The following is a 12,561-nucleotide window of genomic DNA, read 5'->3' as shown; positions in this document are numbered from 1 at the left end:
AGAGGCATTCTTCACTTTAGATAACGCAAAATACTGGTATTTGGTTTTCATTTATGATTTTATGTATAAATGCATGGATGTTAATCGTTTTCATTTCATTGAAGGTGATACTGATTCATCTTATTGGGCAATCGCTGGCGACCCAAATCTTCCTAACACTCAAGCATTTCAAGCAATTGTAACCGATAAAAAATTTTATGATAAAAACATTTACAAATTCGCACCTTTTGATTTCTTTGTTTTAATGAGAAATTTAAACCTAAATTAAAGAATAAAGCTGAAGAAAAAGCACATGAGAAGAAGTTATTGGGTTTAGCAATTGAGAAACAAGGTGATAACATGGTTGCTTTATGTCCTAAGTGTTATACTTCATTCAACGGTTCAATTGATGGAAGTGATTTTAAAAAGATTGCACAAAAAATGAAAGGAGTTAGTTTACGACAAAATAAACAATTAACACCTAAAAATTATTTGGATATAATAAATGATAAAGTGATATTTGATGGTCAGAATATTAATTTACAACTTAAAAACGGGTCAATGACTCGCTTAACAATCGGTAAGACTGCATTAACAGGAGCACACACTAAGGCTGTATGTTGTGAAAATGGATGTTGTATGCCATTTATTTAATACAATTTGAAATTTTATTTTTAATGAAATGCCACAGAAGAGACAAAAGGAACTAAATCGATTTATACCAAATGGTTTTAACTTTCAGATTCCAAATAATCAACCACAACGAATTTTTCAAATCCCACCACAGCATCAACGGAGAAGAACATTCACCCCTGAAGAAAGAAATTTCAATAATTTGATGCGTCAACAAAATCAAGTTTTGAGATTTTATCCAGGTAGTAATGGTATACATATAAGGCATCCAAATTTAGATAGAAATATACCGCTGAGATCATATTTTACCTAATAATACGGTTAATTTTGCTGGATTTTATGATCATCATCAGGAAATCTGGACTCCACCATTTGATACTGTTTTAGAAGGAGGAACCGTTAATGATGCGATTCAATATGTAAATAATGGCTTTGATACTATGATTCAAAGAGGTGGACACCCTTAAAACATTTATTTTATTTTATTTTTATATAAATGGATAACGAGGATTTGGATAGCGAGGATTTGATGGATAACGCGGATTTGGAAAATTTAATTGATGATTTAGTACTTAATCAATATTTTCCTAATTATTATGAATTAAAAGCATATCTCCAAAAATATAATAAAAATATAACGGGTGATGATATGAAATATTATTATCCATATTATAAAAATGAAATTTTGAAATATCATGATAAAATAATTTCTAAAATTAAAGACAAAATTAAAAATAATGAATATTCAAAGGGAAAAAGTAAATCACAACTTAAACAGTTGAAAGATTTCAAAAATAAAGTATTAACAGAAGAAGATATTGATGAATTATATAAATTATATAATCCTGAGCAGCAAAAGCCAAAAGAGAAAAAGCCAAAGAAGAAAAAGCCGAAAACAACACCAAAAGAGAAAAAGCCGAAAACAACACCAAAAGAGAAAGTAGCAAATGTTCAACAGCTAAAGGTGCAAAACGCCCAGGTCCTTCAGACCATAAATGATGCACAAGCTTTAATTTATGATTCATTAGTTAAACCATATTCAGCCCGACTTTTAAATGAAGATCAACTTTTGGAATTCATCCTTCAACATAAACTCGAAGCGGGAAAGTATATCAAATCTTTATATACAGCATATTTAAAACAAATGAATAGAATACATCCAGAATTAATGAAGGAAGGAAGGAATTCCAAAACTTCATCATCCAAAATCAAAGCAGATAAAATTAAACCACTTGCAACACCAAACCCTCCAACGACAGTACCTCCTCCTCCTTCAGTTAATCCTTCATCATTCACTTTATTATATCCATTTCAAACATTAAAGAAGCAAAAAGATTTTAAAAAGGATTTCAAGATATTAAATAAACCAATTGACCCAAAAATTCAACCGTTAAAGGAAAAATTTAGTCGCCCTTCATTTGCACCATATCCATATTCATACGAAATCGATCATCTGGAATATTCAAGAGGAAACGTTACTTATTTATTTGCCATTAACATTAACACTAGATATTTATATTGCATTCCGGTGAAAGGGAAAACAAAACAGGAAACAAGAAGAGCTATTCAATACTTACTAGATCATGAAAGAGTAGATAATATAAGGGGTGATGGTGATAAAGGATTTCAGGCAGCTATGGCTCATTATTTCCCACAAATTAATTTTTACTTTTCATCCTCTCCATATACGTTTCATAATAAAATAGTTGATGTGGTAATGAGAACTCTTAGAGATGCGTTAGGGGTTAATGGTCAGATATACTGGGATGGAAATCATGACTCCATCATACAGCAGTTAGTATATTATTACAATAATACATGGCATAGAACAATAAACATGAAACCGGTGGAAATGAAAAATGATATTTCAAAAGAATGGGAATATATTAGAAAGCAAATGGAAAGGTTGAATGATGTTAAACGTGAACAAATTAATTCGGGGCTCATGAATTTTAAACAAGGGGATAAAGTTTTGATTCATCTCGATTATGGAAAAACTGATAAATCAATGACAAAAAGAAGACGAAGATTTGACACAATAGCTGAATTTGTTAGATATATTAACGGCAATGCATTAGTGAAGTTAACAATAAATTAATAGAAATTCCGATTTATTTATTACTCCATTATATTTAAATAATATTTAATTTTTATTTCGTAAGAAATGAGTGACAACGAAGCATCCAAGAGTCCAGACAATGAATATAAAAAGAAACTAAACAGAATTAAATCAAAAATATGCTATTACAAAAAGAAGCCGCAATGCGGTGGGGTTGAAAACGATAAAGAGAGGAAAGAAATAATCGAAAAATTAGAAACTTACCGTTCAATCCTTAAACTGAGTGAAGCAAAAATAAAAGAATTTAATAGAATATATAAATTGATTGAAGAGATGAATTTAATAAAGATGAATTTTTAAACTCAATCCAAATTTAATTTTTATTCTCTTCGACAACATCTCTCTTTCCATCATTACTGCATAAACCACATTTTCTCATTTAGTGGTTTGTTATTTTTAACATGTTCTTGCATCATTTTTATCATTTCCTCCCTTGTTATGATTCGTGGTAAATTTTGAGCTTGTGGGGTATTCATTTATGATAAAAATAAAAATTTGTTATCACTTATTTTATCGTTAAGTGACTCAAAGAGTCCGGAGACAAAGTCTCATGTTTTTAGGTTATTCAATAATTAATTATTTTTGAATAACTGGGAAATAAATTTACGTCAAATATGCAATTTATAAAATCTTATGTCGACAGGCTACGTAGCACAGTGGTCTAAGGTGGTGTTATGGAGGGGTCAAGGTCTGTGGTTCGAACCGCGACAGCACCGTATTTTCTCATTTTCTCATTTTTCATTCTGTTTTGGTTTCAGCAACTTTTCAAGTTGTTGTCTTGTCAGTAACTTTAATTTTAACTTTGGATCAAATATTGGGTTTCCATCTTTATCTCTTCCAATAACACCATATGGTAGAATCTTCATTTATACTAAAATAAAAATTTAAATTATGTCGTTTGCTCTTTTGAGCTCCTAAAGTTTGTTTCACAACATTGAGCGTTCATTGAACTCTATACCATGCGAATACAGTCATAAATGGTGGCATGTATTCTTTACTTTGTCCGTTGTTTGTGTATATCCTGAAACGCGATGTGTATGGTTTCCTTCTCCCTGAGTGTCACTCCAGTAACAATTTATGGCAAATTTCATCATCTTTAAATCATATCCTTTACCTTTGTCATTCCTGACCAATCCCAATATCTATGCTTATGCCAACCCGCTTGAGATGTGCTTAAATCAATGTAGTGACTGTGGCAGGTAAATTTTCACCTGTAATCGTTTTACTTCCCCCTGTTTCCTTTGAAGAGTTTGGCACAATAAAAAAACCTGTCGACTATTTGTTCCCATGCACCAACACCAAACATTACTTGAGGACCTCTTGCATCCATAGATGTATAAATAGAACCTACTGGGTTCATTAAATCAAACATATGAGATATTATAGGATTGTCTCTTTTGAACTTAAAATATAGTGTAACTATTTCGGGTTTCTTCTGGTTTGTGTCAGAATATTTTTTATAATATAATCTTATGTTTCAGGGTAATGTAAAATCTTGACTATAATATTTATTTTTGTCATCTTCATAATAGTATACTATTCTCGTTTTTTCTATTGCATTATATCTTTTATATCTATAATAATCTAAATATAATGTTTGCTTTTTGGGTCTACACGTGCGTCAACACCATAGTCATAATAATACGGTGCTGGAGCTACGTTAGACAATGTCATATCCGTCATTTCATAAACTCTTAAATATTTCTTTGTTCGTCTCCATATAAGTTTAAGTAGCAGTTGTTGTCTAATGGAACTTTAACTTGTGTGCCATTATTCTTTATATAGCCTACATACATTTCATTGTTATTTTTCGGAATGAGTTTATACCGTACCATTTCTTAAGGACTGTACAAACTCCCATCTAAAATATTTGTTTTCTTCATTGACAGAAAAGTCGCCAGCAATAGTTTCAATATTTTTTGTTCCAACTAAACTTTGGTATATTTCGTTAACAAATGATATATCTGCTTTCTTTGCTAACTCATCGTTAACATATTCCTTATCTGCCTTCTTGCTAACTCATGTGTAACATATTCCTTATCTGCCTTCTTTGCTAACTCATCGTTAACATATTCCTTATCTGCTTTCTTCCCTAACTCATTGTTAACATAAGTTTTATCTGCTTTAAGGTCTAAACATTCTGAAACCCATCCTGTATCAGCTTTAGTTTTAAGAATCTTCGATGTCCGTTCATGATACCATTCAACCCTTTCTATAATTTCATTATCTTTTTCATTAACATATTCCTTATCTGCCTTCTTTGCTAATTCACTAGCCACAAGTCCCTTATCTGCTTTCTTTGCTAACTCATCGTTAACATATTCCTTATCTGCTTTCTTCATTATGTCATTTAGGAAACCTTTTATGAATTCCTCATTTAAATTAAATCTTCCAATCTTCAAAACTTTAGGAAATGCATTTAATGCGTAATATCTTTGTTCTTCTGGTGGAATTGATGTTATATCATCCGTTATTCCTTTAATTTTTGAATTCATAAATAAAATTTCTTTTATATTTGATATCACTGCACCACCTTTGCAAACGAATTCGAAATGGTCATTTTTCAATACTATCTCCAAATCTCCATATTTCAACATTTGCGTTTGTTCTGCCGTCTTTGAATTATATGCATATATGGCGTATGTAATGGTCTGTGGTTGCTGTTGTTTAATCATTTATTACGATTTAAAAATAAATATTTAATCTGTTATCTCATCAGCTATTTTTTCTATTTGAAATTGCCATAATATTTCATTCATAAATTCTAAATCACAATCAAATAGGTCAGTTATTCTAAATTTAATATTTGATAAATCTTTTGAATGAAGAATAAATGAATTCCCGGATAATTGAAACGGATATGATAAAGAAAATATGTTTAAGTTGATGGATAAAATGTTTTGTATTGATGGGTAAGAGTTAGGGTCTAATGTTTGATGTGAAAATCTCATTGGGGTATTAACTTTATCACATTTGATTAAAATGAAATTAGAACCAGTGTCAGAATACAAAACATCCCCAACATCTTTTTCAAAATTTAATATCCCCAACAATGAACGAAGACGAGGAGTACAAAATTTAATTTTCAGCGGAAATTTAATAAGGTTATTTATTTCATCAAGTTCAAAAAGTTTATCAGGTTTTGATTTAAAATTTTCTTCATACCATACGATAAATGATTCATTTAAATAACTTAAAATCATGTTAATATCCCATTTCGTTATCACATTATTTATATACATATCATACGTTTTTAGGTCTACGACCCGCCGCTATGCGGCTCATGGTCATCTTTAATAAATGATATATAATCTGAAGGGTCTAAAAGAATGGGATTAAATTTACCACTCACAGAAACGAGAGTAACATTATAAATTCCACTAACTGTTAAATTTAATTCACAGTTATTATTCGAAATAATATTGATAATTGACATTTTTTTATTACGATTAAAAATATGGTAAAGCGTTATTTTCCAGTGATAAATAAAACTAGAATAAGATTACCTCAAGAATTCATAAATTCAACGAATAAGAAATTCATTCATGTTATAAATTTTAGTGTTTTCAGAAAATATGAGTCAATGTCATATTCATCATCAGGTTATATTTCACTTCATTCAAATTTAGTTCAATCAAACCCATATAATGACCATTTCATAAGATTTTCAGATGGTATTAAAAATGTAATTGATAGATTAAAATATGAACAGATTGACAATATCGAATTTTTGGAATTTTGGTTTAAATATCCCGATGGAAAAAAGATTGAAGTTAAAGATAAAGCTGATACTATAACAAAAACAATTACAATGACCGATCCGGATAGTGGGGAACAAAAAGAAATAAAACAAACGATAGAAACTGGTGAAAGGTCAATTATTATCGATTATGATTCAAAGGATTATTATTCGATAATGTTAATGCTTGAATATTAAATAGCCTTAACAAAGAATTTTTCAAGTGATATTTTATATTCATCAACTATTTTATTATAAATATCATTATAAGTTAAATGTAGTTCAGTTGTTGTTCCGTTCTTTGTTATCTTAATTGTGCTAATATCCTTTATAGGATTTATTTTTGCAACTGTTCCGCAGCATGAAACCTCATCATCTATGAAAAATTGAATCTTAACGTCTGAATCTTGAACATCACAAAGAATGGCGATAATGTGAATTAATGATTCATAAGGTAAAATAATTAAACCAGATTGGTCAATTAAATTTATTATTGAATCATAATTATCAGTTATTATATCACGGTAAATTTTCATTAATTCAGAATTAATGTCTATTTTATATGGCGCATTGCGACTGTAATCGTAGATTCCTGGGTTCTCGATGTTTGATGAAAGAGGTGGGGGTATGTTGGATAAGTGGGAATTTCAACAGGTTCTTTACCAGGTTCAGATAAAATGATTGGGTCTCCATTCTCATGGTTTTCTTCATTCTCCTCATTCTTCGGTAAGTCACGAGTTAATAAATTTGGTTGAGTTGCTGACCTTGTTAATTCAGGGCTAACATTAACTTTAACATTTTGAATAATTCGTGATTTATCATCATTTACGTTATAACCAACCGTAATCTCTGCTTTTGCGTTAGTCTTCTTTTGACTAGTGAAACGTCTTCTCATTTATAATTGAATAAAAAAGAAAAATATATTTAAAGTTTTATTTAGTTGTTACGGTAATATCCCAAGGTTCATCATTGTTTGCTTATACTTTCTTTGTAACTGCACCAATTATGTTATTGATATTGCTTTGAGTTTCTTCCAGTCTTATTTTATCATTTACAATATCTTTAATCATTTCATTACATGCATTCTTAAAACCATCTGATTTTTCTAATTTACGTCTATCACTTTCTTTAATTAAATCATAAGTTAAACCTCGTTGAGAATAAAGTGGTTTCTTTATCAATTCCTTGAACGCTTCTGAAAGTGAAGATGAAGAAATTCTTGCCACTTGAATTGGTTTAAATTCTGCTTTCATTGCTTCTTTCTGTTCATTGATTGAACACTGGATCGAATAAAGCAACTTTAAAGAATTTCTTAGCTGGAATTTCAGGTCTCAAATTTGCATATTGACCATCAAACTGATTAACATATTGTGGTAATCCATCCGGTCCCTCTTCAATAGCATTTAATTCTTCATTGAAGTAAGAATATGGATTATGACGGTATGAATTAATTGGACCATTTTCACCTTCTCCAATGTATTGTTTAACAGCTTTTCCATTTTCATCAAATTGCATAGGATAATGTTCATTATATGCTTTACGTTTAGGATAATCAGATATAGTTAATTTATAACCATTTATGACTTTAATATTTCCTTGACCATCAGTAACGAAAACTTCATTTATTCCATCAGGTTTTCCATTTGGACCCGTAATGTCTGCTTCATGTGCTTCCCAATTTGGTCCGTGACGTTTGGCATATGCTTGAGCTTCTGGTAATGTTAAAACGTTTCTCATTTGTTTAACATCCTTTTGAAGACCAGCAACAATATGGACTAATTCTTTCATTCCGTCTGGAACTTTCATAGTTCTATTATATGCACCCTTTTTGTTTGTTCCTTGTTTTAATGGAACTTGTAGAAGATTTGCTATTTCTGTCATGTTTAATTATAAATAAAAAATAAAAATTAATTATAAAAAGTTATTCGAATTTAATGGAACCTTTATTTAAATCAACTATTATTTTTCCATGTTCACCTAATTGTTGATATTGTGTGTAAAGTTCATTAATGCTCATTGGTAAATTCACTTGATAAAGCATAACGTTCAACTGTTGACGACTAAACCCACTGAAAATGAAAAGGGTGGACAGGTTTGATTTAATGTTTGTGCTTAATGCTTTAAAGTATTGAACAGCCATGAAGAATGAACACTGAATGTGTCGACATTGAGTTAATAATTGATTAAAATATGATTTCTCATTTGTTATTAGTTTTGATTTCACTGCATCATCTAGAAAAATGAGTGAATGCAAAAATTCTCTATCAAAATTTGAAATAGAAAGTGTTTCAAATAATTCATCCCGTTGTTTATCAATAATTTTATCCTCTAATCCTTGCTTCTTGATTGTATTATATAACTCTTTATACATTACAAAGTTTTTTAAATAATCTTCCGCTTCTTCTTGTGATAAATAAATAATTGGAATTTTGATTAAATGCTTTAAAGATTCAAATGTATCATCTGAAGGTGAACCTGAACGGTTGATATAAATTAACACATGTGAATAGGGTGAAGTGTTAGCAATAATGATAATTTGTTTTAATATCGTTAATGTTTTACCTTTATTTTGTTTACCAATTGCTGCAGTGATTGAATTTAAGTAACATTCAGAATATGGAATTTTCATTAATTTTTCCTTAGATAGAGCATTTCTATTATCACTCAATGCTTCATTAATCATATCATCTACGTATGTATTATATACTCCTGCTAATTCTTCATAAGGGGTGGATGAATTTAAATCCATTTAATCAAAAATAAATTTATAATTTTATACATTTCTATTCATCAATATTTCATCATATGAACTTCTATACTGTGGTGGTGTACCTGTTGGATGATATTTCAAACCTTCATCCGGTGTCCATGTCCAATATGTAGTCCTAGTAAACCAAACCTGAGGAGGATTTGTCACTTTTGAACAGTAAGTGTCATTTACACCCTGAATGATTGGATAAGCTTTCACTTGTACTGTAACTTGTGAGTTGAAAGTTTCTAATCCATCAAAGAATATACCCGCTCCATCACGTTGAACTGGAATAGTGCATAAGAATGAAGTTTGGTCTTTCCATGTTCTAGCTAATGGCGCGCCATCATCATCATTCAGTGGTCTAGTTAATGAGTCCTCGTATTCTTCTGTGCATTCATTCACTCCATCTAAATCAGAAGCTTGAAGCATACGTGTAAAGAATATGTCGCCCACTGTGGTCATCGCTTGATCGGGGAAGTTTCTGGAATCTATAGTGACCTGAAGACCTCGAAGCATTGGATTTTCTAAAACCGTTCTTTGCATTGCATTCTTCGGAAATGTTAACACAACATCTGTAACATTATGAAGAGCGTATGAGAAATCTGAGCTAATACCTTCAGGAGTGATGCAACCTCCATTTAGTGAACGAACGTCAATATGTTGAGCTGGAATCATGAATGGATCTTCCTTACTGAATAAACGTGGTATTGCTTTAACTGATTCTTCAATTAAACCGTATCCTGGTGTAATGCATTTATCCTCTAAAACTTCCATCTTTGTGCATGAAATAATAACGTCATCAACTGTTGCGTCAGCAGATGTAGCGGCTAAGCCTGTAATTAATTTGGCAGGAAGTCCGATTTGTTGGAATTTGCGATCATATTTATAAACATGATTCATAATCTTTTCATAATTTTCATCAGTTATCTTTTCATAAACATAATTTTGTAAATCAGCAACTCTTAACGGGTCAACCTGACAAAATACTAAAGTATCCCTGAAAACATAATATTTAAGAATGATTTCACCAAATGATTTAGGATAATCATCGAACGCCTGAAATGCTAACAAATCATTTACCGGAATAATCATATCAAAAGTGACATCAACTTCTTCATTTGCTTTCTTGAAAACTTCTGAAGGGTCAATATATTTACCACATACTGAGTTATCATATTTTTGAACATTATTATATAAGAATGAACAAACTTTTTAACTTTCCTTTCTGATTTTGGTTTATATGTTGCAAATGCGAACGATTCACGGGCGCAATCCATCTGAAGATAACCGGCATCACCTCTTTCGGTTTCTACTTCTAATTGTTTAAAGCTTTGATTTGATGATTTATAACCAACGAATAAACGCATGCATTTAAAAGCGGCATCACATGTGAAAGCTTTATTTGAAACTAGAGTTGCTTTAACTTTGCGTTTAATATATGTGTCACCTAATTGGTTCACATCATGAGCTGGATTTGTAATTCTTAAATGAGTTTGTTTATCATCAAAATATGGAGCATCAGAGTCATAGCATGAACTTTCAAGTTCTCTATAATATCTTCTACCATCATTCTTTGCGAATATTTCATTTATCTTTTCGAATGAATGAAACACATTTCCATTAATCGGTTTAGTGTTTGGCACCAAATAGTTAGTCGTCATTTATTATTAAATAAAAAAATCAAAATTGAAAGATAAAAATGAATTTTTAATTTTAATGAAATAATCAACTATGGCTGCAGGATTCTTTAAGAAACTGTGGGATAAAGTAAAAAGAGGAGCGCATAAAGTTTGGGAAACAATGAAGAAAGGAGCAAATTGGATATTTAAGAATAAAGAAGCAATTAGCGACGTTGCTGAACAAATAGCACCTAATGTTCCGGTAAGGGAAGTATTAAATAAAGGAGATAAGGTTTATCGTCGACTACAACCGATATTGAGATAAAAATAATATTTATTTATTTTTCCACTATTTACCCCCTATTTTATTAAGTATTCCTTCAGCAATTCCACCAATTGCGTTACCTGCTTGTGCTCCCATCGCCGGATTACCTGCTTTAGTACCTAATACTCCTCCTATGATAGTTCCTGCCGTTTTCGCTACTGGTGCCAAAAAGTTTGCAACAGGTTTAATAACCTTTTTATAAACCCAACCTGCAGCTTTCTTAATTCCATCCCATAATTTTTTAAAGAATCCTGCCGCCATTTCTGATTTAATATTAATTAAAAAATATATTTCATCACTTATATTCTAATTTTTATTTAATGATAAATGAAACCGATTTTAAAAATAAATGAAACAAAGGAGGAAGAAATAAATGAAAGTGAAAATGTTCAACAAAAATAAACGTTGTTAAACCAATTACTGAAATAAAAATTTTTTCATCTGTTGAAGAATTTAATGACTATTATGCTAATAATAAAAAATTATTTGAAGAATTGACAACATGTAAATTGAATAAAATGTTTAAAGTTGAGGACAGAGTCCAAGACCCAGAGGGTCATGGATTCAAAATTTCAAAAATAAAAGGTGTTGTTAGTTTAAAATCTATTCCTCAATCAAGAATCACCTCATTAATGAAAATAGATGATTTAACAAAAAGAATAGAAATTATTGAAGAGCGAATGAATCAAATAATTGATTTCATAAATCATGACTCGTTGAGCCCGGGTCCTTAAAGCCCAAGGCACAAAGTGCCCAGGACTTAAAGTCCATCACTGAGTTCAAGGTTATATTCATCAAATATTTCATTATTAAATGCAACTTCTGCTAGTTTATTTATTTTTTCAATACGATCATTTGAAAGTCTATCGTTTAATTTTTTCTGAAGTTTTTCATTTTCTAGTTCTGAAACTTTATTTGGATGATATTTAAACCCGTTAAATTCTTTTTCCTCAGTTTTGATTTTGCATTTTCATAATCATTAACGTTTAATAATTCACAGTCTTCCTTTTTAAATAAATGTTTAAGATATTCAGGATTTAATACTCTACGTTTATATGCTCCTAACTTAGTTCTAAAGGTTTTTCTACAAAATTTAGGAATTCCATCCTCTTTAATGTCATCAATGATTTCCATTTCATTATTTTCAATTTCTTCTTCTCGTTTATGAGGTCTTTGATTATGACTCCATTGATTCCATGAAATTAAATATTCTTTATCATTATATTTATACCTCATTAGCTTATTTTGGCTTTCATATTCATTTAATAATTCACAATCTTCATTTTTAAATTGAAGTTTAACCCATTCAGGATTTAAACAATGTTTAATTAATCGCGGAATATCTGACATCATCTATATATAGCTTCTTTTATAAAAGATAAAAAAATAAATTAT

At 30.2% G+C, this 12,561-nt stretch overlaps 3 protein-coding genes and 2 pseudogenes across 5 annotated transcripts, besides 1 other annotated feature; all 5 read right to left on the bottom strand.

The window, feature by feature from the left end:
* Positions 1 to 2,023: 2,023 nt before the first annotated feature.
* Positions 2,024 to 9,093: a mobile genetic element.
* TVAGG3_0604930 (uncharacterized protein) lies at positions 4,996 to 5,406 on the bottom strand (the record flags this gene model as incomplete). The annotated part of the gene is made up of 1 exon (XM_051239853.1): positions 4,996 to 5,406. A coding segment is annotated over one exon (411 nt), but the record flags the coding sequence as incomplete, so codon positions are not given.
* On the bottom strand, positions 6,665 to 7,365 carry TVAGG3_0604920 (annotated as a pseudogene). Its single transcript has one exon. A coding segment is annotated over exon 1 (701 nt).
* On the bottom strand, positions 7,448 to 8,351 carry TVAGG3_0604910 (annotated as a pseudogene). Its single transcript has one exon. A coding segment is annotated over exon 1 (904 nt).
* A 1,233-nt stretch (positions 9,094 to 10,326) lies between the features above and the next one.
* On the bottom strand, positions 10,327 to 10,883 carry TVAGG3_0604890 (uncharacterized protein; the record flags this gene model as incomplete). The annotated part of the gene is made up of 1 exon (XM_051239852.1): positions 10,327 to 10,883. A coding segment is annotated over one exon (557 nt), but the record flags the coding sequence as incomplete, so codon positions are not given.
* Positions 10,884 to 11,190: 307 nt separating this feature from the next.
* TVAGG3_0604880 (N-acetylmuramoyl-l-alanine amidase family) lies at positions 11,191 to 11,427 on the bottom strand (the record flags this gene model as incomplete). The annotated part of the gene is made up of 1 exon (XM_051239851.1): positions 11,191 to 11,427. The coding sequence occupies one exon, from the start codon at positions 11,425 to 11,427 to the stop codon at positions 11,191 to 11,193; it is 237 nt and encodes a 78-aa protein (XP_051097675.1).
* Positions 11,428 to 12,561: the final 1,134 nt, after the last annotated feature.

This window comes from Trichomonas vaginalis, chromosome II, assembly GCF_026262505.1.
Source record: "Trichomonas vaginalis G3 chromosome II, whole genome shotgun sequence".
In the NCBI taxonomy this organism is placed as follows: Eukaryota; Parabasalia; order Trichomonadida; family Trichomonadidae; genus Trichomonas; species Trichomonas vaginalis.
This window is presented reverse-complemented; position numbering and strand designations above follow the sequence as displayed.